The sequence below is a fragment of the Numida meleagris genome, chromosome 10 (assembly GCF_002078875.1).
Source record: "Numida meleagris isolate 19003 breed g44 Domestic line chromosome 10, NumMel1.0, whole genome shotgun sequence".
Classification (NCBI taxonomy): Eukaryota; Metazoa; Chordata; class Aves; order Galliformes; family Numididae; genus Numida; species Numida meleagris.
The window spans coordinates 569,947-594,032 of record NC_034418.1 but is presented as its reverse complement, the minus strand read 5'-3'; the positions used below and the strand labels follow the sequence as shown (position 1 = coordinate 594,032).

The 24,086-nt window shown below is 49.3% G+C and overlaps 3 protein-coding genes across 8 annotated transcripts in view; all 3 read right to left on the bottom strand.

Annotated features, from left to right (window-relative positions):
• NLRC5 (NLR family CARD domain containing 5) overlaps positions 1 to 10,383 on the bottom strand; it is a 38,372-nt gene extending 27,989 nt beyond the window's left edge. The window contains exons 1-6 of one of the 5 annotated variants that reach the window (XR_002442055.1): positions 10,270 to 10,383; positions 8,692 to 8,799; positions 6,435 to 6,625; positions 5,653 to 5,953; positions 3,077 to 3,139; positions 406 to 471 (exon numbers count right to left, since the gene is read on the bottom strand). Coding sequence is in view for 4 of the 5 variants with exons in the window: in XM_021407982.1 (XP_021263657.1) it covers positions 406 to 471; positions 3,077 to 3,139; positions 5,653 to 5,953; positions 6,435 to 6,440 (436 nt within the window). In the remaining variant the exon portion in view is untranslated. Of the gene's footprint in view, positions 1 to 405; positions 472 to 3,076; positions 3,140 to 5,652; positions 5,954 to 6,434; positions 6,626 to 8,284; positions 8,363 to 8,691; positions 8,806 to 10,269 lie in introns of those variants that run through there. The other 4 variants (XM_021407982.1, XM_021407983.1, XM_021407984.1 and 1 more) reach the window with 4 other exon arrangements.
• On the bottom strand, positions 11,589 to 17,877 carry CETP (cholesteryl ester transfer protein). The gene is made up of 16 exons (XM_021408050.1): positions 16,694 to 17,877; positions 15,764 to 15,878; positions 15,116 to 15,250; positions 14,944 to 15,014; positions 14,700 to 14,787; positions 14,536 to 14,605; positions 14,377 to 14,437; positions 14,002 to 14,093; positions 13,655 to 13,834; positions 13,289 to 13,339; positions 12,828 to 12,995; positions 12,589 to 12,656; positions 12,429 to 12,471; positions 12,274 to 12,343; positions 11,835 to 11,920; positions 11,589 to 11,723 (listed from the first exon to the last, which is right to left on the bottom strand). Exons 1-16 carry the CDS (start codon positions 16,836 to 16,838, stop codon positions 11,649 to 11,651), a joined length of 1,518 nt encoding a protein of 505 aa, XP_021263725.1. The 5' UTR covers positions 16,839 to 17,877; the 3' UTR covers positions 11,589 to 11,648.
• HERPUD1 (homocysteine inducible ER protein with ubiquitin like domain 1) lies at positions 18,691 to 24,052 on the bottom strand. 2 transcript variants are annotated; one of them, XM_021408055.1, is made up of 8 exons: positions 23,886 to 24,052; positions 23,624 to 23,701; positions 23,470 to 23,544; positions 22,373 to 22,488; positions 21,939 to 22,061; positions 21,102 to 21,440; positions 20,184 to 20,289; positions 18,691 to 19,665 (listed from the first exon to the last, which is right to left on the bottom strand). In XM_021408055.1, the coding sequence occupies exons 1-8, from the start codon at positions 24,027 to 24,029 to the stop codon at positions 19,495 to 19,497; spliced, it is 1,152 nt and encodes a 383-aa protein (XP_021263730.1). In that variant the 5' UTR covers positions 24,030 to 24,052; the 3' UTR covers positions 18,691 to 19,494. The 2 variants fall into 2 exon arrangements, with proteins under 2 accessions (XP_021263730.1, XP_021263731.1); XM_021408056.1 differs by having other exon boundaries at positions 23,470 to 23,541.

The following is a 24,086-nucleotide window of genomic DNA, read 5'->3' as shown; positions in this document are numbered from 1 at the left end:
TTGATCACACAAAAATAAAACTTTTTTTCCATTTTTGCACTTCAGAATGACCTTAAACCATGCATGTTTTTAACGTGCTACAGAAACTGTGGAGCCTTTAGGAGGTTTTAAATCGTCACTATATCGCCCAATTAGGTTTAAAAAAAAAAAAAAAAAAACAACAAACAAATACAGGGAAGACCAACAGCTGAATGCTTTACGACTCCTTATATGCCATCTGCATCCCTTGCCAGGTCCCACTTGATAGATTTCATAACCTGTTGAGTAAGACTTTCCGCAGCCACAAAGCAGAAGTTTCTTTCCATGAAGGAAGTTGGTTTCTTGGGTGCTTATGCAAGGAAGTTTTAAACAGGACCGTTCCTCAGAGGGAAGCCCATCGCTTTCTGCTTCTGCATATCAACGTACCGAGGCGTTGCTGCTTAGCATCCTTATCGCTGACAGGGCTGCTGCTCCGGCGGCGGCGCGGCGGTGCTGAAAAGTGAAGCCAGAAACACATCAGAACAGCACTTTGAACGTCAGCTTGCGTAGAGCTGGGCAAGGCTCTTCAGCAAAGCATTCAGGGAACATGAAAAAGAAGCAAAATCAGAGAGAGTCAAAACTATTTGGAAATTCAAGCTGAGCTTACACAACTGTTTTTGCAGCTGCTGAAGTAAATGCAGACACGCATCCAACTAGTGAAAGTTAAACTGATAAGAACAGATACCACACTTGATCTCTGCCAAAAGGCAAGAAGAGGAGTCTCCTTCTCTGGAGATATTCAAAACATCTGAACATTTTCTTGTGTAACCTGCTCTAGGGAACCTGCTTTGGCAGGGCGGTTGGACTTGACGATCCCCAGAAGTTCCTTCCCACCCCTATGATTCTGCCACGTAGAAAGTCAGCTAGGGCTGGTCCTTAAGGCCCAACCACCCTGCAGCTCTCAGGAGTGACCATGGGGTCTGGGCTGGGTAATGACTCTCAGGAGTGGAGCCCCCTGAGCTCCATTATTTTCTCGGCAATTGCTCTCCAGTCTTCCAGCACTTCGGTTTATTCAGTTCATATAGGTTTTCCTAGCGGATAACATCGGCTGTGCCGACCACAGTGTGACGTACTACTTTCCTATTCAACTTCCTTGGGTATTTTTGCAGAGTGATTGAGCAGGTCCCTCCTTCTCCATGAGAGATACATGATCATACAAGAAATCAGCATCTATCTGATATTGGAACATGACTTTGACCTCACTTCACAGAGCAGTTAATAACCAAATGTTATCATTTTCAGCCTCCAACAGCTGGGACACCAGGAACAGGAGTAATGGTACAACCCGCTTTGAAACTCTTCGCAGGAAACAACATGAATTTTAAAAGGCGCATGACGTGAAGGATGTGTTAAGTTTAGTAAATGATGCTTAGATTATTTTGCTCAGTCCCTTGTTTGCTGAGCAGTGCCAGAACCTCAGCCAAAAAGCAAGCATCAAAAAGCATCCTAGGAAGTGACCCCATTGGCACCACAGCTGCTGGAATGCCAAAAAAAAAAGAAAAAGAGAGATGTTTTCAATGTGGGGTTCGAGGTAAGAGACAGTAGATAAGCATTAAGGTCTGCATACAGTGTAGTCAAACAAGCACTGGAGAGTCATGTAGGGCATGGAGGAGGTGGTTCTGAGCATATGGAAGAAGAGTGGTGAATTTGAGACAAGAGATGATACCACGTAGGGAGACCACACATCCCAGCTACACACTGTAGCAAAGCCCACAGCCCAGTTTCTTTGAATTGTTCTCCACTCCTCCTCAGGATTCAAGTCCACTCAAAGCAGGATAAGCCCGCATGATGGACCTGAAAGAGAGCAGGAACAGGAAATACCAATGACTGAGACATGCCTGCTGCTTTGGGAGCGCAGTGCTGAAAGCCTAGCTGTGCCTGACCAGCAGCAGGAAACACACAGAGCAGATGCAAACACCAAAGATATAAGGTACTGAGCAAATCTCAGCAAGGAACACAGGCAACTCTGCAAGAAGCCCCTGCTGCTGCCAGTGGGCAATCCAGCACCAAACCCATTCCCTGCCAGCACTGTTAAGCACCTCTAGAGGACCCAAGGCTTCCATTTCACTCTCTGCACTGCCAGGGTGATGGCTCAGGAACTCCTCTGTGCTGCAGCCTGCAGAATGCAAGGCTTCACTTCCTGCTGCTTTGTTTTCCTCCCGCACACATTTCAGGACAACACAGCAATTTGATGGCTGCTTTCTGCGTAAACGTGAATCAGCAGATGACCTGGATTGATTCCTTTTGCTGCAACCACTCAGCAAGCTGGATGTCAGATTCACATCCTCTGTGTATCTTTCTGCTGTGGGACTCCTCACACGGGGAGGACCTGGGCTGCTGTCTCATTTCTGGAGGCTGAAAAACCTGGAGACTGAGGAGGCAACTCAGATTTTGGCAGCCTCCATTTTCTCCAGTTGCTGTTACATGAGGGCCCAGGGACGCTGCTCAGTGGTGGCCCAAACCTACAGCACCAAAAATGACGAATGATGATGTCCAGTGACGCCATTGTAGTGTTCTAAGGGAAGAGGAGGGATCTTGAAAACAAATCCCTCGTTTCACAATCTGCATAGCTGGAAGTCCTCAGTCCTCAGTTCATCCCTGAAAATAGCCCTAGAACTATTACTCATTCTTTTAAGCTCAGATTCCCACACTCCTAGAATGGTTTCTGCTGAATCAACTCCAGGTTAGTCTGTCTGCCCTTTCTTTAAAAGCCAAACCAACTTCCTCCACTTTCCAATGAGCCAACTACAGTACAGCTGTAAAAAGTGGAGGTTTTCCAGGGTGGATGGGAGATTCCCTGGGAAGAGAAACTGAGTGGGTTCCTCATCAGAGTCAGGGCCGAAAAGGCTATTCTGAAATGCGGGGAAAGAAAATGAAACAGGAGATGTTTATCTGGAAAGCACCAACAGAAAAAGCAAACCTGATGTTACAATGTGTGAGGATCACCTTGCCAGCGCTGTGGCCAGTATGTGGGACATTTACAGTCCTGAACAGCCCACAGGCAGAGCAGATACATTCCAAGACAATAGATAGCATCATGGGTCTGTTTCAGCCTTACCTCTTGGCACAGAGGACTGGGCACTTGTATCTGTGCATGCTTCTTTCTTCTGAGTCAAGTTACCTAAAGGAGTTGAATTGAAAGTTAGAAAATTGTCTGCTCTTGAAATCTGATCAGATAAAATCAAAGGGCAAGTAGTTCACAACAAATACAGCGGAAGATTAACAAGGCTGGGCATAAAGGCTGATGCAAGACAGCCAAGTTTCCGGTACCCTATCTGACCTCCTCCCAGCCTGCCCAAAAATACAGTTAACCTCCGCTTTCAAGGTGCGAAACAACTTTTCAGTATGACACATGCAAAGTCAGAGCAAGAGCAGCTTGGGCTAATCCAAAACCACACTGCAGCCAAAAATGGAAGCTCCATTCTTCCCAGCTTCTGCACAGGAGGTATTTCTGGAATGAAACCCTCAGCAGTCAGCTGGAAGCCTGAGCAAGGACATCCTCTCACTCACTGCATGGCAGCACAATGGTGTGTAGTGCAGGAGGCAGCTGGAGCTGCCAGGAGCTCCCACTCAGCGCTGGCAGCCCCACAGACTACAGTCACAAAACTCCAGAGGGAGATCCTGCTCGTACCAAGCAGGAGTCTGCATACCACCAGTTCAGATAAACTCACGTCCTGAAGGATGGCTTCCCAAAATCAGATGGGAAGCCTTCATACACGACTTCCCTTCGTTGTCATCTCCAATTGGAAATGCAGGAGAGTACTCCGGTATTTCTACCTTTAGCATCAGCACAAAGCAACGAAGAACAAGGCTGCAAATGAGGCCATGCCACAGCCTCCCACAAAATCCATTCAAGATCTTCAATGTGCTGACTCTTGCCCTGCATGCCACGTAAAGCAAAGTAAGCTAGCTATGGTGCTTGAAGACACAGTCCCACTATTTCCCCACTCCTTGATCCCAGCCCTACCAGGGCAGCCCTGCAGGTTGGTGTTAACCTGTGTCTGTCCTCCAGTCTGGTTCACCACGCAGGCAGAAACTCATTTTCCCAGGAGTCATTTCAGCCGAGGCAATCTAATGGTTCATCTTCCCTAACCAAAGACCACTTTGCTACTCTGAAGAGTGATCCGGTGTCCTCCTCAACACCACCATCTTCTGCCCTGACTGGGACAGCCCCTGCCATCGCACAGCCACGCACCGGGGCAGGCTGCACTTAAAATCACACTAGAGCAAAAGCAAACCAATTCATTTTCAGTAGGAGCAGAGATGCTAAAATGCTAACGCTACAGTTTAACCAGCACAAACCGATCCTGAAACCTGAAGAAACCATTTTTTTATGATACTTCACATCACTGAAAGGCTAAAATCTGTTTCAGCTTTAGTCCCAAGAGGAAGGCATCAGTCCTTGTTCCCTGCTGCTTGCCTGATCTTTCCCTTCTGCAAAAGTAGCAGCTGCTGAAGCTGGTCACTAACAGCTGCATCCATCAACTGATGCAAGCAATGGCAAGTTATTCCAAGCAGGGTGTTAGAGACATACTGTTGAGAAGACCTCATCATGCGGGACTTCCTGCTATGCAGAATGCTAGCAGAGGGGAAGTCAGGACCAAATTAAGTAATACAATAAGTTATAAGCATAGCTGAGCTGGTGTTGTAGGTTTTAACACCGTGTATGCACATCCTGTGTATGCCTACATCCTCATACACAGTGCAGTGGTTACACTCTGTAGGTCACACAATCCCCTCTAAAGGCATTGCCAAGTGAAAATGAGGGATGTGGGGAAGTGCTTCCCTTTTTCTGCAAGTATTTTAAGACTTTTCTACTTCTTTTCCTCCTGGATCGGGAAAATAAAAAATAGCAATTAGAAATCCATGGAACAAAAAGGGGTTTTTGTTGTTTTTTTTTTCCTACAAGTATATAAAAACATTTCTTCTCAGCTTTATTGGAGAGGGAGCACACGTTTCTTACTGGTTTTAGCTTTTATAAGTATTTTTTTTTTTAACCGGAACTTACATTTCTAAGCCAGATATCCAAATGTTCTCCATCTCACATCAGGCCAGTTGCTGTTGAAAGAGCAACCACAGCCAACTGGTCACCAGCACCCAGCAGGATCAGGATACAGAAGAGGAATATATTAAGTGAACTGCATTCTCTCGGACTTTTCCCCTGCTCAAATATCCCTTTTGCAAAAGCCCAGTCCACTGCTGGCCTGCAGAGGGGCATTCAACATGAAGAGATGCTGGCGATGCTGTATGCAACTCACCCATTTTCAGGTTTGGATGAGAAAGGGCCCACCAACACCAGCCGTGGTGAAAAAGCACTTCTCAAAAATGTGAACTTCTGTTGTTTGCTGGCAATAAATATTTTCGGAATGACTGCTCTTCTTCCAGAGATTATGGAATAAGATAGACAGGGTGAACCAGAAGGAAAGTTAGATCATTTACCAAGTGGCTTGGGCTTGCTTGCAGCTGCCTGAGCAGCATGAAGTGGACTGTCACCTCTCATTGACAAGACACTCAGTGCGTAATTAAGGATTTTGGCAGCATCAGTGCCTATCCTGCTCTGGTGCCTTCAGGGGGCCAAGACACTGGTTATGTTTGGAGGCAGTCAGAGGAAGCTGGTCCACCTCCATTACCTACCTTCTCCCGCAGAACTCATGAGCAGTATCTCCATTTCCAGGGGCAGGTCACACTCCATGCAGAGGCACTGTGCAAACTGTGTCCAGGTGGCGGGGCCAGCCTTCTCCAGCAGGTCGAGGAGCACAGAGACTTTTTCTCTGCGGTCGGTGACGCCTGCCAAGCTGCTGAGGACAGCCATTGGGAGGAAGTGCTGGCAGGCAGCGAGCAGCCAGTCGGGACGGTGGCTGAGGAACTCCACGAGCTGGGGGCGGATGCTTGCTACAGCTGTTTCCAGGTCAAGATCATTGTTCTGGAGTGTGGGCTGGGGGGATGAAACCAGAAAGGGTAACGATGGGCATGGAAGCAAGAGATGCTCATCCACACAGTCCTGCTGTCGGGCAGGATTTGGTCCGCCCCCTCGGTCCATCCAGCACTTCTTATCTGCCTTGTGGCAAATCCTAGCCCTGACATGAGGAGCTGCAAGGACTGCTGTGTTTGCCTGCTGTGTTGTGCCAAAACGGATGAGGGCAAACAACATGAGTCAGGCTCTCCAGATGCAGCCAGGGAGAAGTTCCTCTGTTGTATTTATGCAGTGGCCATCCGCCAAATGTAACACCACAGGCATCTTTTGCATGCAGCAGCTCCCCTAGGGAGGCCTGGGTATTTCCCATCTCAAAGGGCTCACAATGCAATTTCTGCTAGTCATTTTGTGGGGATGAACAACACATTTCTGCTTTGGTACAATGTCACCAATCTCTTCCACTTCCTTTCAACAGCAAAGCCACGCACGCATGTTCTCCTACCTGCATTGCTGCGTGGTCAGCCTCCTTTCAGTTGTCCTAGGTGCAATCCAGCAGCGTATGCAAATACAAAGGTGCTTTCTCCTCCATATCCTGCCAAAGAAGTGGTCTACTAGTGGCAGAGTTTCAGCACACAGCTACACCCCAACACATGGTGTGCGCCTACACGCAGCGTCCTCACTCGGTGTGCATCCCTAAGAGAAACAAGAACAGAGCAGACATGAAGAGCAGAGTAGACATGAAAGGGCACAGGCAGCTACACAGGTGACAGATTTAGAAGCTCTGTCCTTGATCTTGGGGTCAGCTGTGGAGCTTTCCTTCTCCGGAATCATCCACTCCAGCTCAAAACAGACATGACCACAAAGTCTGGACATCTGAGGGTCTGCCACTGGTGTGATGAAAACACAAGACTCAGTCACATGAAAGATACAGATGAAGGAGACAGGCTTTACAGGAACACTTCAAGGGACTCACAGCTTCCCTGGTGTCACTGCCTGACCTGAGCTGCTCATCTCTGTCAACCTGACTGGTGTCCAGCCACCCTAACTGCAAGGAAAGGGATGAGGGAGGAGATAAATTACCATCCACACGCCTCCAAACACAGCAAAACCCTAGCACAGGAAAGGCAGCACTAGGACCATGCCACTGGGCTGTCCCTAGCACCTTGCTGCCCTTCTCTGATGTCTAAAGCCAGTTCCAACTACCACTACCATCTCTGCAAAAAGTCTGAGAAACAGAACCCCCCACTGACTTGCTGTCTTGTATCTGGAGTAGATGGTCCCTCCAGGTCCAAGACTACCACATGTTAATGTGTTTGATGTGGGAAAACAAAACAAGTGAAAGAGCTCCAGCTTCAAGCTGCCAACACGGTTTAGCATCAGCCTTCGGTTACCTATAGCCGTTCAACCGCAGTAGCTCACTAAGACAAATACTCTCCTTCTACCTTCTGCCTTGCACACGAGGGAATGTGCAGCAGTGTGTCCCAGGAGGTCCGAGTTTACGCAGGTGAGAGCAGGACTGGGGATGGGACAGGGGCCAACATGGCTCAGTGTGAGGGCCACAAGCTGGTAATGCTGTTGAGCGGAGTAGTTTGGATGGAATCCTGTTGGGCTGAATAGTTTTCTCATTTGTTCCTTACACTGTTTCTCATACTATTCTTCTGGATAAAACATCCACCATACAGCTAGGCAAAACACAATGCAATGGGTGAACAATAGGCTGACAGGTCGGGCTCTAAGGGTTAGAGTAAGTGGGGTTCCAGCAGCTGACACTGAGTTGACAGGAGCTGCTGACTCCCTCAAGGAGTCACTCATCTTTGACTCTTCAAGTGAAAACTATGGCACTGGTTGTCTATTGTGCAGTACCACCATACACTGGTATAACAGTCTTTGCAGAGATGCCGTACCTGGGTTCCCACCCCAGACCATACTTTCATACACAATAAATGAGTCAGCTCTGGGATCCATCAAAATGGGGGTAAAATCCCCACATTGTACAAATCCCCCCATGCCTGTCATTCCCTGTTCTAACAAGAACACAAAAGTTCCCAGTGAAATGACAAGAAAATGCCCCATTCAAATATTCAAATATATTCAAATATTCAAATATGTTCAAACGTGTTCACATATAAGCTGCCGTTCAAAACAAACTGCAAAGTAACAGCTTTCCTGCACAGCCAGCTTCAATTCCAGCAGCCTGATCTGTTAGTGCTGATTGTCATTTATCTGCATTTTCCTGCCCCTCGCACAGAACTCTGCGGACAGCAATGCTCTGACTTCAGCTGGCTGAGAACTACCTACTTAATAAGAATAAAAATATTTTTTTCTTAATAAGAAAAAAAAAATAATACTAACCAGACCTCAGCGTCAATGACGACTGAAAGGCATTCAGGCAAAGAGCAGACACACAAATTAACGTAAGATTCAGAGCAGACACACAAATTAACGTAAGATTCAGAGCAGACACACAAATTAACGTAAGATTCATGTTCAGGGACAAAACAACGCTGAAAAGTCCGCTGAAAGCGAAAGCTCCTCTGCTACTGCCCGACTACCAGAAATGCAGGGAAGCAGCAACCTGCAGCAAAATGCCTCGGGGCTCAATATAAAGCACAAACAAAACATCCTGAGAGGGGGAAGAAAACCTTTAAACCTCGCTCTTCAAATGCACCGGCAGAAACGCAGTGCAAAACCGAAAGGTGAAGCTCCCTGTTGCAAATCTACCGACTTCTCGTGTGCTCCAAAAAGTGTGTGCAACTCACCCAGAAGCGAAGCAGCAGCAGCAGAAGCTAAAGGACAAGGGACCAGGGAGGCAATGTTCAGTGCTGCAAATTCACCACTTACTGCTCTCCTTTCAGTGCTCGCCGGGACTGTTAGAGAGCAAATGACGATGCAAAATGAAAGTCAGAATAGCCAGGAATTCCCCCAGCGTCAACGCATCTGTGATTAAGCAAGTCAGATGTGCCACAACACCCAACAAAAACAATACAGGGGAGTTATCCTTTCCCGGAATCCATAGCCAGATGGTGATGCAGGAAAAGCTTTTGGGGACTGTTCCAGAGGAACATTTTAGTGGGTAATTTGGTGGTAAGTGGTCGGCTGGACTAGATGATTGCAGAGGTCGTTTCCAACCTTAATGGTTCTATGGTTCTGAGGACGAGCTTTCACTAGAATGACCTCTTTCCTTGGTTTGGTTCAGGTTCTTGCAGTAGAAAATATTGTTTTTTAGATGCAAAAAGCCTGATTATGCCGGGAGAAAGGGAAATATGGATTTACTGTTTCTGCTGTATCTATGAGAAAAAAAGTGACCTTTATTTCCTTTGGAGCAGAGACCGGATTTAAGTGAGAACAGAGTGGGTACGGACATTTTGAAGAAAGGTTCCACGTTTCAGTGCGTGTGCAGAGAGAACCCAGAATCTGCAAGGCAGCACGCCACGGTGCTTCAAAGTCCACTAATTGGAAAAGGAAAAGATAAAACCAAAATCCAGATCCAACAACGCCCACAAAGGGTGGCTGGGGATATGCCGGCCTGAAGCGCGGGGCGGGGGAGCTGGGGAGGCCGATGGGCAGCGCTGACCCCAACGGGCAGTGCTGATCTGGGGTCTGTTCTCCATCCCCACACAAAACGCTGTTGATGTGTTAGCAGGGCCAGAAGTCGCTCCAGGGCAGGCTGCCAGCTCAAAGGGACACAAGGCTTCTCCTGCAAAGAACTGCCCAGAAGTCCCTCACCTCACACCTCACTTGGACACGAAAAGCTGCAGCATCTGTTGTTTGCTTTCTCCCTTTTCGGTTGAAGCAACCGATGTTGGTACTTTCGGAATGAATCACCTTGACTGGTGGGAAAGGAAGCTCGGCCCAACGGGGCTGCGAGCACTCGAGAGCAAAGCCATGCCCGGCAGCGCTTCCGACCAACGTGTGGGACAGCAGAAAGCGAGCGGCAGGGCAGCACGCTGGTCACCAAACCACCACAGGGCCGTGCTGGGCGCCCACAGCAACCTGCCCCACAACTTTTCGGCCACAGACACCACCACAATGGGATGACAGGACGCGAGTCACGAGAGGGACACGCGTGCCTCAACGCAAAGCCCCGCTCTGGGGGACCCGTACGCTGTGACCGCACTGAGAGGACGCGGTGGCCACCAGCCCCCGGCCACCCGCAGCCCGAAGCCTTCTGGAGGTGCCAAGCGCAGCTCCTCCACCCTCACGGCCACACCGCACCGCTCACACGAGGGGAGCAGAGCGCACAGCCCCACGCAGGAGGGAGGGACAGGGGAGGAAGGTGGCCCCGCAGCCCCTCACGCACCCCCCGGGGCACGGGACGGCCCACCCGCGGCACTCACCCAAGCGTCGGCCCGGCCCGGCGCGCCCCCATCGCGGCCGCAGCTCAGGTGCTCACGGCTGCCGCGCCGCGGCTGCTCCAAAAGTGAAACCGCAGCGCTGCGAACGGCTCTGCCGGGAAAGCACGTGGTACGCGGTGCCGGCTCCTCGCCAGGCGCGGTCCGACAGCCCGCGAGGCGCTGCCTGGAGCCCGTCCCGCGCCCGCGCGCCCCCTCAGCGCCCGCCGCCATGTTGGGCAGGGGCCGCACGGCGAGCCTCGGCTCGGTGGCTGTGTCCATCGCCTTGTCCCGGCTGTTGGGACCCCTCTGTTCACGCTGGGATCCTCTCCAATAGCTCGGCTCCGAACCTGTGCTGCTTCAAGGCAGCAATGTCACACCTCTCAGCCCCCTATGTGCTGCGGAGGCAGCTGGTTGAGCCCAGTGCTCCTTCGGCCGTGGAGCAAACTAAAGTTGGCAAATGGAGAAGGTCTCCTTTTCCACACCAGGCTGGGACAGGGCTTTCCCCAGCCTCAGCCTGTCACACAGTCTTCATGTGGGACAAGGAAGCACTGGGGAGCTGTGTGGCCTCTGGTGTTGGGGGTGGGATAGGAGCAGGTTCAACTCCCACAGCTACGCCAAGGGAGCAAGCCCCGTGCCCACCGAAGCTGAGAGCCGGGGCTGCCCTGCTCCCAGCCTCCCCTAGGTCATGGTGAAAGTGACACGCTTCAGTCTGCTTTGTGGAGGAGAATGTCACCCTCTGCCTTTGCTAATGTGATCACCTCTACATTCTTATATTTGGCATTTTGAGCTCCCTTCCGAGCAAAATGTTGAATTTTTTGAAAAGGGAAGGATGAAGCCATATAGTAAAAGAGCTGAGCCCCTTCAGATAAATGAGGAGGAAGGAACAGGATCCTGCTGTCTGAATAGATACTTACACTTTCTCTCGTAATCTCTTTGGCTTCCTTATTGCTTTTATTACTTTTGTCAAGTTTGCTTAACAACATGAGCACAATTTGCCCACAGCTCTACACAGTGTTTTGTGTACCCAGGATACAAGGTCCCTGTGTTCGTATACTGCTCTCCAAATTCACATCTTCAGCCACACAAGAGAGATGCCAGAAGGTGGGCAAAGCCTCTTTATCCTAGCTCCAAGTATTAACCCAGTGTCCACAGCCTTCAAGAATTCAACTCTTACTTGTAAGATCCTTGGGATCTCCTTTAAAGATCCTGACATAGCAGAGGTACAGACTTCAAGACCTTTGCAGAGAAAAGTCTCAGTGGAGATACACTTGCACGGAAACTGGAGCATTTCTCAGGAAAATAAAACAAAACTCAGCAGAAGCTAATTCAAATAAACTTGTATTTTGTTACATACCCAATCTGCTTGTACAAAGAGACCAGTTCTAAAACGTTTTCTTGAGAAAGTTAAGCAGCATGTGATTTGGGAAGCTAAAGTCAAGTTGTACAATTAGGTATCCCTAAAAAGGCAGCGGGAAAAAAGGTATTATTTTAGTATTATATGCTATGTTGGTATTATCGTAGTCCCATTAAAAGGCTTTAAGAGCTAAGTGTTTCTGAACTCTGCTTACCTTTCTTGTGACGATCTCAGGATTTTTAATCTCAAATAAATGAAGCCCTTTGCTGTTCATCAGTGAGGTTAAAGCTGGCTCGATCTCTACAGAATCGGTAAAACCATCCAGTTATTTATGGCCGTTCTGGCTTGCTGCTTGTCATGCACTACGACATTATCTTGCCCGAAGCTAATTGTGCCTCAGTGCACCACGGCCGTCAGCCTGTCAGAAAACTCCCTTTCCCTTATCCCAGCCATTCACAAAGGTGTCTCTTTTCCCATTTCCCAGATTCTAGCAGAAATTCACATCAGCAACATGAAAAGTGTAATTCTATTCCCCCCCCACCACCACCACCATGATGTGGGAAATATTAGTGTACTTCTTCAATAAATTGTTTTAGAACTGATGATAAGTGCTTTATAGAGTACTTCGGCACTGCCCTGAAGGGAAAACTCACCTGAAATCACTTCTGGGATCCCAACAGCTGAGATCATCTTGTGCAGGAAGTTTCGTATGGACTGGTCATTCTGAAAGCCATACAGTTCATACAGAAAGGTTTTGAAGTTGTAGTTTAGCAACAGATGGCCTAGAGAACGCATGCTTAGGACTTACTCCACTTGGATCAGCTGTGCAGTTAAAGACTTGAAACTCTATCCTGAGGGGAAGGAAAAAGGGAGAAAACAGCAATAGGGGATGCAGAAATCTTCACTGTACTGCTTTCAGACATGGGCTAAATGAAGCAGTGAAATACCTAAGAAACTCCAGTACTCACCTGGAATCCAAAGGGTGAAAAATGAGTTTCTTTTCTGCGTAGGCAGCTTGGATAGTGACTGTGATTTCCTGCAAAGAGACGAACAGACATAACGCCGTTTGCCTTACAGCAAGGACTTCTTATCTGGATATTCTGGTTTTCTTTCTATAATCCAGACTTGAATGCTTTCTGGCTTTATCTCCAGATATTACCAGCGACCCGTCCAAAGGTCTTGGCAGCCAGAAGATGCAAGAACTGACCTTCTCCATGTACAGAACTGTCAAGGGCTCTTCTCCCGGGGGAAAGATGCTGATCTCCACTGCTACCAGTGACTTTACAACTGTCCCTTCGGGCTGGACGGAGATTTCTGGAAGGGCAAGACTCCACACCTTGGCCACAGAGTCATTGTAGGAGTTGTCTTGGAAAATCTGATCAAATAAGGAACAACGGAAGTCAGGCTTTTGTCATACCGCTTCCCAATTTCATACCAACTTCCCATGCAGTTTCATCCCCTTTATTGTTCCCAGTTCCTCCCCCATGTCACAAGAAGCCAACAGCTCAGCTGGGTTTCAAGGAATCTGTGTCAACGTAGAGGGTGGAGAAATGCTTGAAAAGCACAGCAGACTCTCCTTCAGCCCCTGGTTTCTCCACCAGCCCGACCCAAAACTCTTAAGTTGTCCAGAGAAGGACACAAAATGCTGTGACTAAGACCAACATTTACCAAATGCACTGCCTTCTGTTGCGCTTCTGTGTCTTCAAATTCAAACAGCGCCTTCAGAAACAAAGCAGAAACAGGTTGTTAAAAAAAAAAAAAAAAAAGGAAGTTATGGTTAGCCTCAGGCCAGCCTGGTTGTGGCAGAACATGCACGTGTGGCTTGCAGCTAGAGGCATGCTTCCTCCTGAACCCACCACTTTTCCGAGTACCACAGAAAAATGACACTGCTTTACGACTCAGAAGACAAGTTTTCTATCAGCTGATGTTGTCCCTCTCAGGCATAGCACTACCTGCTAGTGTGTACTTGCTATGAATGTACCAATTTCTGACCAGGTGCGCATGCAACACCGGGGAACCACCCCTGCAAGTCACCTGCAGCTTCTCCCCTCTGATGGTCAGCACCAGGCGCCCATCTAGGAAAGCTGCCGAAGCCAGGGAGTTGAGGATGTGTTCGGACACCCAGAAGTACAGCATTCGGGATTCAGACAGCAGCGATGGAGAGAAAACAGAGTCACTGAGGACGTCAGAGTAGTTCTTGTAGAGGACGAGGCCCTGAAAAGGAAAGCGACTGTGTTGGCGAGGACAAGCAGCAGGGAGACAGGACAAAATGTCAACACCTGCATCTGCCAGCACTGGTGGCAGGGGGAAGGGCTGCTCAACTCAGAGCAAACACCACGGGTAGGAAACCTTCGGTTTTCGAGCAGCCTGCATTACTTTACCTTGTGGTGTGATTCTAGGTAATTTGCTTTAATCAAAGGATCTGACGCAAGGGAGATATCAAGTCCAATAGCCTCGTCTCGGACAAAATTTTCTGCCGGGAGAAAGCACAGAAGCCTTACATTGAAAATACCACCATAAGCAGAGCTTGCAGCGTGCACCACTAGGATTTGCTGCAGAAGGTGACCTGGAAGTTGTAAAAGGAACACGCACTAGGATGGAGTGCTAGTGCTGACCCCGCCATTGCTGTTGGCTGCTGTGGGGATCCCATGCACATTTCTGAGGAACTATTTTAACGGATGTGGTTGCTGTCCTGCTAGGACTCAAATGTTAAAGCTGCACGTAAAGGAAACAAGGAGAAAACTATGGGTACTTACCTGCTATTTCATGGACAAAATTGGCCATCACCTGGGCAAGGAAGTTTATTTCTTTGCACACCTACAAGAGGAAGGGAGCACCCTGTGTCAGCACCGCCTTGTTTTGTGGATTCCTTTTACTTGCGACTGAAACGTGTGGCTATCATCTTGCAGGCATACCTCTCTCTTGAGCACAAACTTCAAGGTGAAGGAGATGAAATCCGTGAAGAGCTGCTTCAGCCAGCCCGGCCTGCGGGGATGGGAGCAGTCAGGGGCAGCCAGCAGCCCCGCAGCAGGAGCGGTGGCTGAGCAGGGGGCCCCTGGCTGCAGGGGAACAGACTCACTCCTTGTCTCCTTGGAGGTGCAGCGTCAGCTTGTGGAAGGACAGGTAGCAGTCTGAGGCGTCGGCAGCCACATGCTCCTCCTGGCACACTGCACAAAAGAAAGAGAAAAGCTGACAGCTGGGGACAGCTGTCCCCAATCCATGTGTGCAGGACAGCGGAGAACACCTCCAGCCTCACGTGCCATCAGATGCCCACAGCCCAACCCGCTGCTCCCCATGGCTTGTGGCCAACAGCTGATACTTACACAGTTTTATGTTTATCTGGAGGTCGATGGAAGACTCAATTTCAAAATCAACCGAGTGAAAGAGCTGCAGGCTGAAGGGGCAGAAGAGAGGACATTCAGCACTAGCACATGCACGTGGGAGCAGCTTGTCCCCAACCACAAGGCCATAAGTGCTCGGCCCTCAGGTACTTACAACCAGGCCCCTGCGTAGCCATAAGTCAGGGTCCCTCTGAAGAAGGCCGTCACGTTTTTGATGGAAATATCGATGGCATCATTCTCCTTGAGCTCCACCTCACTCTGCTCTATGGACAAGTCGCTGACCTGTATGCTAAAAGCAATGAGAACCTGGCTTGTGGCCAGCCCTCAAAGCTGGGAATACAGAGCAATGCGCTTCGAAAGAACCCCAGCTTCATTTCAGTGCTCCTCTTCAGTAACAGCCACAGCAGGAAACCCACCCTATGCTTGCACCGTTGCCATTGTCACCCCCAAATAGCTGTCCTGTGAGTGACACCGTGAGACCCAGCTGTCCTTAGCAGGCAGCACACCCAAGCAGCGCCGTGCTCACTGCTGGTTGTGCGCACGATGAGCGCGTGGCACCATCTACCGACCGTGGCCACAAGAGCAGCCCAGGGCACAGCGTTTCCCTCCTGGCCTTCAGAGACTGGTCTATAAGGACCTTAAGAAACATATCGGCAGCCTCAACCTTAACACACAGATTACTTGTCTGAGAGGCACGGCTCGTAACGTGCATCTATCTTTGCTTTCACCGGGAATCGCTGGCTCAAAGCTCCCTTCCCCATCTCGTTCTGTTCCCATGGTGTGGAAGTGCAGCAGTACTCACTTGGCCAGCGTGTAAGCCACTGTGCCCAGCAGCCGAATGGACCTTTCCCCTGTGATGTTTGGGAATTTGGCACTCTTGAACGCCGTTTGAATGAGCTGTGCTGTCTCCTGGTTCACTGGCAGTGGAAAGAAAGGACAAAGGTACCAAAGTGCCATCTCCTGGCTGCGAGGTCAGCCCGCACCTGGGATTGGAGCACTGCAGTGGCATTTCATTTCAGAGGCATTTGCATTAGGCTTAGGAAGCAGCTTCTGAGTAAACACTGAAAAATGCCACATGGCTCACCTGCACCACACCACTGGGGCCAATTTAGGCAAGGCTGTGCTTGTCCTCACACTGCACAAGCTGTTGGCTTTACCTGGGCGCTTTGCTCTGATGCTGCTTGCACATACCACTGTCAGCTGCTGGGTCTCCGAAGAAAACCTTTGGAGACTGAACATTCTGTGCCTGTTTTCCTAAAGCTATCCAGCCCATACCAGCCTCAGCTGTATATCTTCCCTTGTACAGGGTTTTTTTCCCTCTTAAATCCCTTCTCTTACTTCAGCCCAACATCCTTCTCTGCATGTACCACCATCCATGGGGCTGGGACTGAGCTGTGACCGCCCTTTGCAGAAGCACTAATTCCTCCCTGTGTGCAGAGCCCCCCAAACCCTCACAATAAAACCCCAAACCATGGTAGTAGAGACACCCTCCTTCTCCCCTTGTGCAGACCAACCCCAGGAGGTGAGGTTGCAGCAAGGGAGGAAACTCAGCACTGGTTTTCTCCAGCTCTTCCACCCCAACAAGGAACCCTGGTAAAACTTTGCAGAGAGGAGAAAGGCTGGCTCCCATCTAGTTCCTTTGGGAAGCTGTTCCTGTTCAGCACAGGTGATACAAATGCTCATGGGTCAACCTGCACCCCCAAATAGATATTAATAAATCAGCAGCACTTACATAGCAACGCCGCGGGCTTGGTCATCCTGCAGACGATCCCAGTGACTCTGTATGGGACTGGCCCGAACTCGCAGGCTGCTGCTGCATGGATGAGCATCAGCAAGATCCTGGCGGTCCCCAGCCTCATCCCGCTAGCCCAGAGCATCCCTGGCTGAAGCAGAGCGTGCCAACAAGAGCAGCTGGTTCTCGAGCATGGAGAGGGCTGCTTTCATACCCCTGAGCAGGACGTGACCTGCTTCCTCCACTTATCAAAACCCATCACACATTTCCTAATCTTTCTATAGTTTCCTTGAGCCCTGTCTGGTCGCATGTTGTCTTCCTCCCGCAGCTGCCAAGGCCGCAGTAACTTGGAGTGCACTGCATCACAGTGAGAGGAGAACGTGGGATGTGAAGTAGGAGAAAGTCCAGGGAGCAGCCTGGCCTGCACGCTGCCTCCAGCCCGTCCAGCATTTGCTCTTTGCACATACTTTCCATGCTTTGTATCCCCATTTCTCTGCAAATCTGTTTAGGAAACCTTAGAAACACAAACTCAAACCCGCTCCTCACACACACCTGCCCTGCACATCACCAAACCCTGCACCTTGGGACCCATCACCAATCAAGCTGCAGGGCAAAGGAGAGCAAGACCCACAAACCGCCTCCCTTGGCCATCAGTCTCATGGGCGAAGGCGAGATCTTGGGGTGCTGCGAGAGCACTGGGCGAGGCACTCCTGTCCCCAGCCAAGGGGTGAGCACATTTCCTCCAGGAGCCCACGTCCGGCAGCCCCCACCCTGCACTTTGTTTTCTTCCTGAGTTGAGAAAGTGAACGGCCTCCAGTACCCGCGGGAGCACTGCCGGTCAGCGACCCGCCGGGGAATCCGGGCATCCTCAGCCCATTCCATTCCATTCCGGAATGGAAACTTAGACTAAGCCTCTCAAAAAGGCCATTTCTTGAGTGGAGGAGGGATGTTTCTAGGGTGGTTTCTCTGCAGAGAAACATGCTTTGGGCAGGGAAGCAGCAGTCTTGGCGTGGAAGCCTTGCTGGGAGTGGGCACGGTGGGGACAGGTCGATGGTTGGACTCTATCATCTTAGAGTCCTTTTCCAACCTTAATGATTCTGTGACACCTTTGCTTCATATGCACTTCTACGTCAGGTGCTGTTTGGTCACACTGCCCCTCTGCTGCCATCTGTTGCACAACACCACATAACAGAATATTGGTGGGAAGGTTCAACTTCTATTGCTGCACCTACACCTGCCTCTGACATTGTGGGCCAATGCACAAAAAAAGGGGCATTACTTTCAGAGCAGCCCTTGTGAGTAAATCATAGAATGGCTGAGGTTGGAAGGGACCTTCCAGCGCACCTAGTTCCTAGCCCTGCCGCAGGCTGAGTGCCCCCCACCAGCTCAGGGCCCACCCATGGCCTGGGGCACCTCCAGGGATGGGGCATCCACAGCTCTGGGAACCAGTGCCAGGGCCTCACCACTCTGAGTGAAGAATCTCTTCCTGGTGTTTAACCTACATCTCCCATTAGTTTAAAGCTATTCCCCCTTGCTCTATCACTACCAGACCCTGTAAAAAACTGATCTCCCTCCTGTTCCTAAGTTCCTCTCAAAAAGGGGCTAAGGACAGAAGAGCCCAGCACCAGAGCCGTGTTCTGCCCCAATACCTCTCAGCCATTCCCAGCTCCTTCACAGCAGGGGAGGACAGGGCACTGCCGGGCATTGACCTCCTGCAGGAAAGGAAGGGCCAGGCCATTTCCACCTCCAACAACAGTGCCACAAACATCAAACATCACTGCCCTGGAGTAACCAGCCCCGAGGGCAGCACAGGGATATCAGCCTGCCCCCTGCACAAGGCCAGCCTGTCCACTGGAGCTGCTTTTCCTTGCACCATAACCAGAGGTTGGTGGTGGTGCCATTAAGTCTTATCCCACATTGACCCAAAACCCCATGGCTTTTCAATTTGAAGAAGTTCAGAGCACATAACACGCTCTGCTACAGAGCACATACAAGTATAGATAAGTGAGTGCAAATTTTATTGAATCAAAGCCCTTAACCACATTAGAAATTAAAGGAAAGGAATACAAGAGAGTTGCTCTAGAGTCAAAATGCATCTACATTGAATACAGGTCTCAGTCTGCCTTGATTTTAGACCTGAATGCAGTACACTGAAGTCTTGCATAAATTCTTGATGATTAAAGTTGAATGCACTTGGCTCCTCTCCCATCAGTTGGAAGTGGAGGAAAAAAAAGTCAGTCTTGAATATGAAGGACTTGAGCTGGGCAATCTGAAACCTGCAGCTCCGCTGCGGTCACTGCCCCCAGCTCCCCCCTCTGCCAAGGAAATGGCACAATGCATCATTCACAGGAAAATATTTACAAAGAAAATTTAAAATATTGTTGAAGCAATTTAACAATAGATCTTTCCTAAAAACCTGCTAATGCTTATCTAGCAATTGAAGATACTACACTCAGTGTAATTTAAATAGCATTTGAAACATTCCAACAGGAATCACATTGCACAGAAGAAGCAATTTGCTTCTCTAACATCTTTGCACACGTGCTCAGAGCCTGTGCATTTAGTGCACAAGTTTACAAAGCCAAGCCTCTACATAGGTACCCAATAAATGCTACGGATGAAAGTTCTTTGGAATGAGGGCAATCACCTTGCATCTGTATTGCAACAACTTAAGGCTTCTTGCAGCTTCATCAGTGAAGGCCAGAGAAACACCACACATTTTCAATCCTGTTTTGGGGTTGGCATCTGATTTGGTCAGGACTCGAGCTCACTGATGTCCCACAAAAGCAAATGGTGCCACATCAGTTGCGGGTCAGCCTAGGCCCTTCTGGAAGGAGGGATGCAAAGAAAGTCTTGAAAAACAGCCATGCTGTGCTCATAAGGGATGGGTTGGCCTGGGGCAGCTCTGGCAGAACTTGTACCGCATCAGGAAGGGCCTCGGGTTCCTCTGCTCCACCTGCGTTCCCTCCCTGCTGAAAGAAAGAACATCCAGTGAGAATGACTGCAGAAATGCATTGTGAGAATCAGGTGCTAAGCTGAACTGTTACTGAATTTCACTGTCAGAACACAAAACCAACACAGCGCTTCTGTACTGAAGTAACCCCCAACAACCAAAGAAGAATATATTGCTTAGGACAGATGCATATATAGTTTATCTGATCAGGTGCTTCCTGCACAGCTAATTAACTTAGCAAACACTGACAGCAACCCCAAGTGTCACTGGAAATGCAGGACTCAGCTTGCTCACGTACTCAGACCTGAGTTCAGTTACAGAACTGGCACAGCCTGTAACAGACCACTCTCCTGCTCCTAACAACTAGAAGATAATGTGCAGCACATTAAGTACTCCACAAAAGGAAGCAGGCTGCCAACTATTCCAACACAGAAGATGCTTCTCTATAAAAATTCAGAGAAGTTTTTGCTACTTGTATAATTAATAAACAGTAAAACTTCATTGTGCTTCATGCTCATGTTTTAGAAAGTACAATACCTGCAAGTTATTGTTCTGGTCCTGGTTGACAGCAGCTTGAGGAGGAATGTTATCTGGGAAAGGCTGAGCTCGTCGTTGTCTGAAAGGGAACCATCCAACATGGTGCCTGGGAAAGCCAATATATTTGTGTTAACACTGGTTACACACCACTCCAAGGCAATTCAACAACACTGCACTTGGGAATTATCAACAATACATTTAAGGACTTGTAGAAAGAAGGCTAACTGCTTTATCAAGTCTGCATAGAAGGAAGTGCATTTTTAAGCTGCTGCAGTTTCAACTCCAACACTACTGACAGGAACTCACAGGCCTGCATCTACTATCTCACTGGTGATCAAACAATTTGTGAGTGGACATTCTGTCAGACACCCCAAAAATACCACCTGAGGGCTGGCTGTACTGTACTTGTGAGAGATTCATCCCCAGTTTCTTGCCTCTGGAGAGGCTCAAAAGCAACTCAGGATCTCACATTTTTTTAAGCTTTGTCTTCTCTCCTGAGAAGGTAACAGAAAAGCCCACATTGCTATGTGACTTAGAGAAGATGCAAGGCCCTGTCCCAAGATTTCAAGCACTTGTCAATTGTTTCACTGGACTTTCACAGAATTGCTGGGGCTTTATGCTCAGAGCTACTTTGGCTTCCAATAGTCTTCCGAAAAGGTAAGTCAACTACACCAGAAACCTTAGCACAGAAAAAGGGGCAAGATAATTCACCATCAATTATCCATTCCACTCTGAACCCACAGGCTGTAATTATACTTTTGCTAAACACAGAGGTATACCAGGGTGAGATGAGAGGTTCACCTTTTCCTGGTACAAAGTCCAACAGAGTTCTAACATCAGAAAGCTTGCCTCCCCCCCCCAAGTGCAGCACTTCACTGAAACATTTGGCAACACTGAATATCCACACTATGCACTTACAGATACATCAGAACAGTGCCACCCATAACCAGGAGGAATCTGCTGACACTGGAGTAGAAATAGACAATGTTGACAAAAACATAAAACAGCGTCGCAGAGTAGAGCCAGTCCAGCCAATCTCGATTGCCACCCTCCTCCTCTTCCTCCATGAGGGGACCCCCCTGGGCATTCATCCTTAGGTTCTGGTTGGCCACCACATTAGCTTGCGGAGCAGCATTCTGGTTCCCAGGTTGGTTTTGTGCAGGAAATGGGTCAGGGAGAGGAGCTGGGGGTGTCACTGGGATCTCCTGAGAACGCCGTGTGTGGGATGGGTCAGTAGATGCAGCAGTAGAAGCCAAGCTGAAAACCAGACAAACATGGTTTGAATCTTTTCACGCTGAAGAGACACTGAGAACTTGCCCACCTTAGAAGTTCAGAACCACAAAGTCAGATCACATACAATTAAGGAAAAGGTTGTGCTCCACAAGGGCTCAAAACACAAATTCTGGCTCTGCCTATGACAACAGTTACGTGACTTCAGGTCAAACCACATATGTTCATGTTTAAAATAACTTAACAAAAAAATTATTTGATGAATCTGAAGGTGTTCTGGAAGGCTGCTACAGCTCTTGGCTTTATCTCTGCAAAAGATTTCCCATCTGTGGGCTTCTTTCAGCAGCCAAAATACAGTACCAAGCAAAGGCTGAATAGCAGTATTAAATTCTCTACAGAAAAACAGTACAGCAGCAGAGCACTAAGTCTTCTGACTACACTGTAGGAATACTGGCAGTCCTTCCTCTTTTGCATTTCCTTCTATTACAGTTTCTACTTCCCACTGGCAGCTTCAGGAAGACTTACTATTGCATGTAGTATTGCCTTGCATAGATCTGTTGAAGCCAGGACATCTGAAGCATGCTGTAGGTTGTGTAAGCAGAAAACCCTGGAGGCACAGCTTGGAAAGGATGCTGAGGTGTTTCGGGCCTGTGCAAAATTTAAACACATTTGTTAAATACCAGAAAAACCACAAGAGGTTACAGGACATTAGTTGGCTTCTGCTATTTCCTGCACTGAAACAAAAATTCTTCCCTCTTGAGTATTAAAAATATCTCTGCCCAAATAAATAAAAGCAAGACTTGCTACTGCAGGAGTGCCACATTCATTGGAGTTTATACAGCCTTAGCACCTTTGGCCTGTTCTCCAGTGCAGATGTCTTAACACACGGCATCAGGGGCTGGCACACAACAGTCTGCCCAAGCAGACCAACACTGTGAAGGTATCAGTGATGGACTTACCTGACACCTGCTTCTGCCTGACGACCAGGAGAGCACCTCAGCCTCACACTATCTGAGGAAGCAGCAGCTGGTTCTTGACTAGCTTCTGTCATCAGCTTCGGCTGAGCAGCTTTAACCTAGAGGCAACCATCATTACCTGAGGGATGGTTCGGAACACCATGCAAATCTCATGCAAACAATTACATCACACTGAACACAGTTCTAATTTTAGAGGAACTGTAACCCATCTCACACACTTAGTTCTGCACTACGTTCCCCCAGGTGCCACAACCCTGACACTGCACTTAATCCTGTGCTACAAGCACCTCCATCTCTAAAATAGAGCCCCTTAATAGTCACTTGTACATAAAACACCATGATGTTAGAGGCATTTCAAGTTCTTTTACCCCCATGCAGGTCCCAACTGGTTACAGAAGTGCAACTAGAAAAAGGAACTAAGGGATCTCTACTCAAGACAAACCAACTTATCAGCTACCACGAGTCTGTGCCTGCACACCCATCTGTGGTACAGATTACAGATGTAATTCTGGGGTGAAACAGCTGCGTAGTATTCAGAGGGTGACTCACATCTGGCAACATGGGCAGGAATAGTTGAAACCGCTCAGTACAAGCAGCATAAACACCTCTACTTACTTTAGCACATACACTTAGAAGTAAGAAATGAGTTTGGACACTGGCGCTTTGGGCCAGTAAGTCAGGAGACCAGCCACCAAACTTCCCCTCTGCCATCTGAGTCACTAAAGGGCAGGTAACACGTCTTCAACTACGTCCTTCCTTCCCCACACACCACCAGAGCAATGAGAGCTGCCCCCACCAGCCACGTCATCCTCTATCCGGGAAAGCCTGCCTATGACAGGCCCTGTATTATTAAGCAGAACAGAGCTGACCAGATAGCAGTGTTCCTCCAGGCAGCACAATACAACTACCTTAACCCTTGGTACCTCTTAACAGGTGCCATGCAAATCTGCACTGACAAGCCATTAGATTTTTAGAGCTTAATCTAAACGCATGCTCACACAGTAACCACCAACAGTACCACAGCATTAGCAGGAAGCAGCTTCAGCACTGATCACAGTGCTGTAACTCGGTCTCAGTACCTCTGCACTGCTCTCTGGTGCATCTGCAGGAGTCCTCAGGTTGTAGACCAGGTGCAGAGCATGCAGCTCCTCCTGCTGAGAGATACACACAGTCACATTAGACAAGTCCCCCTCTGCCAGAGTGTTTCAGCACAGGACGGAGCAGCGATCCTACCCCGGGCAGGAACTCGTGCAGTAACTGATGGTCCAACAGCAGCTTCCCGCAGTAGATCAACTTCTGCTCCTCCTCAGCCTTAAAGGAAAGCAAAGAAAGGGATTACCACCTCCTGTGAGCACACGCAGCTGCCAATGGACCCACGCGGAACCCCGAGCCCGTGCAACCCAACCCCCCCCGCCGCGCCCGTTCCCCTCACGGTGCCGCAACCGCGCTCAGGCCTTGCGTCAGCCCGCCCGCCCGCCCGCTCCCCCGCCCTCACCGGCGCCCCGGGGGCATGGCGGCGCAGCTCGGCCTTCAGGCGCCCTACGCTCCAGGCGGGCGCGGCGCGGAGCCGCAGGTCGGGGTGACGCCGCGCGGGGCTGCGCACCAACAGGGACAGAGACAACTCCTCCGCCTCCGCCATGGCGCACAGATGGCGGCGGCCCCAGCCGCCACCCCTTATATAGCCGCCCTCCACGCC

Bases quoted from the DNA above. Each gene is read 5' to 3' on its own strand.
- HERPUD1 (XM_021408055.1), bottom strand. From the start codon at position 24,029: ATGGCGGAGGCGGAGGAGTTGTCTCTGTCCCTGTTGGTGCGCAGCCCC. The intron at 21,441-21,938 runs GTAAGTCTTCCT...TCTGGTTTTCAG, and splicing joins AGGCAATACTACATGCAATA to CTTGGCTTCTACTGCTGCAT. The intron at 20,290-21,101 runs GTAAGTGCATAG...TGGCTTTCCCAG, and splicing joins GGCACTGTTCTGATGTATCT to GCACCATGTTGGATGGTTCC.
- CETP (XM_021408050.1), bottom strand. From the start codon at position 16,838: ATGCTCTGGGCTAGCGGGATGAGGCTGGGGACCGCCAGGATCTTGCTG. The intron at 15,879-16,693 runs GTAAGTGCTGCT...TTCCACTGCCAG, and splicing joins CAAGCCCGCGGCGTTGCTAT to TGAACCAGGAGACAGCACAG. The intron at 13,340-13,654 runs GTGACTTGCAGG...TTGTTTCTGAAG, and splicing joins TCAGAGGGGAGAAGCTGCAG to GCGCTGTTTGAATTTGAAGA.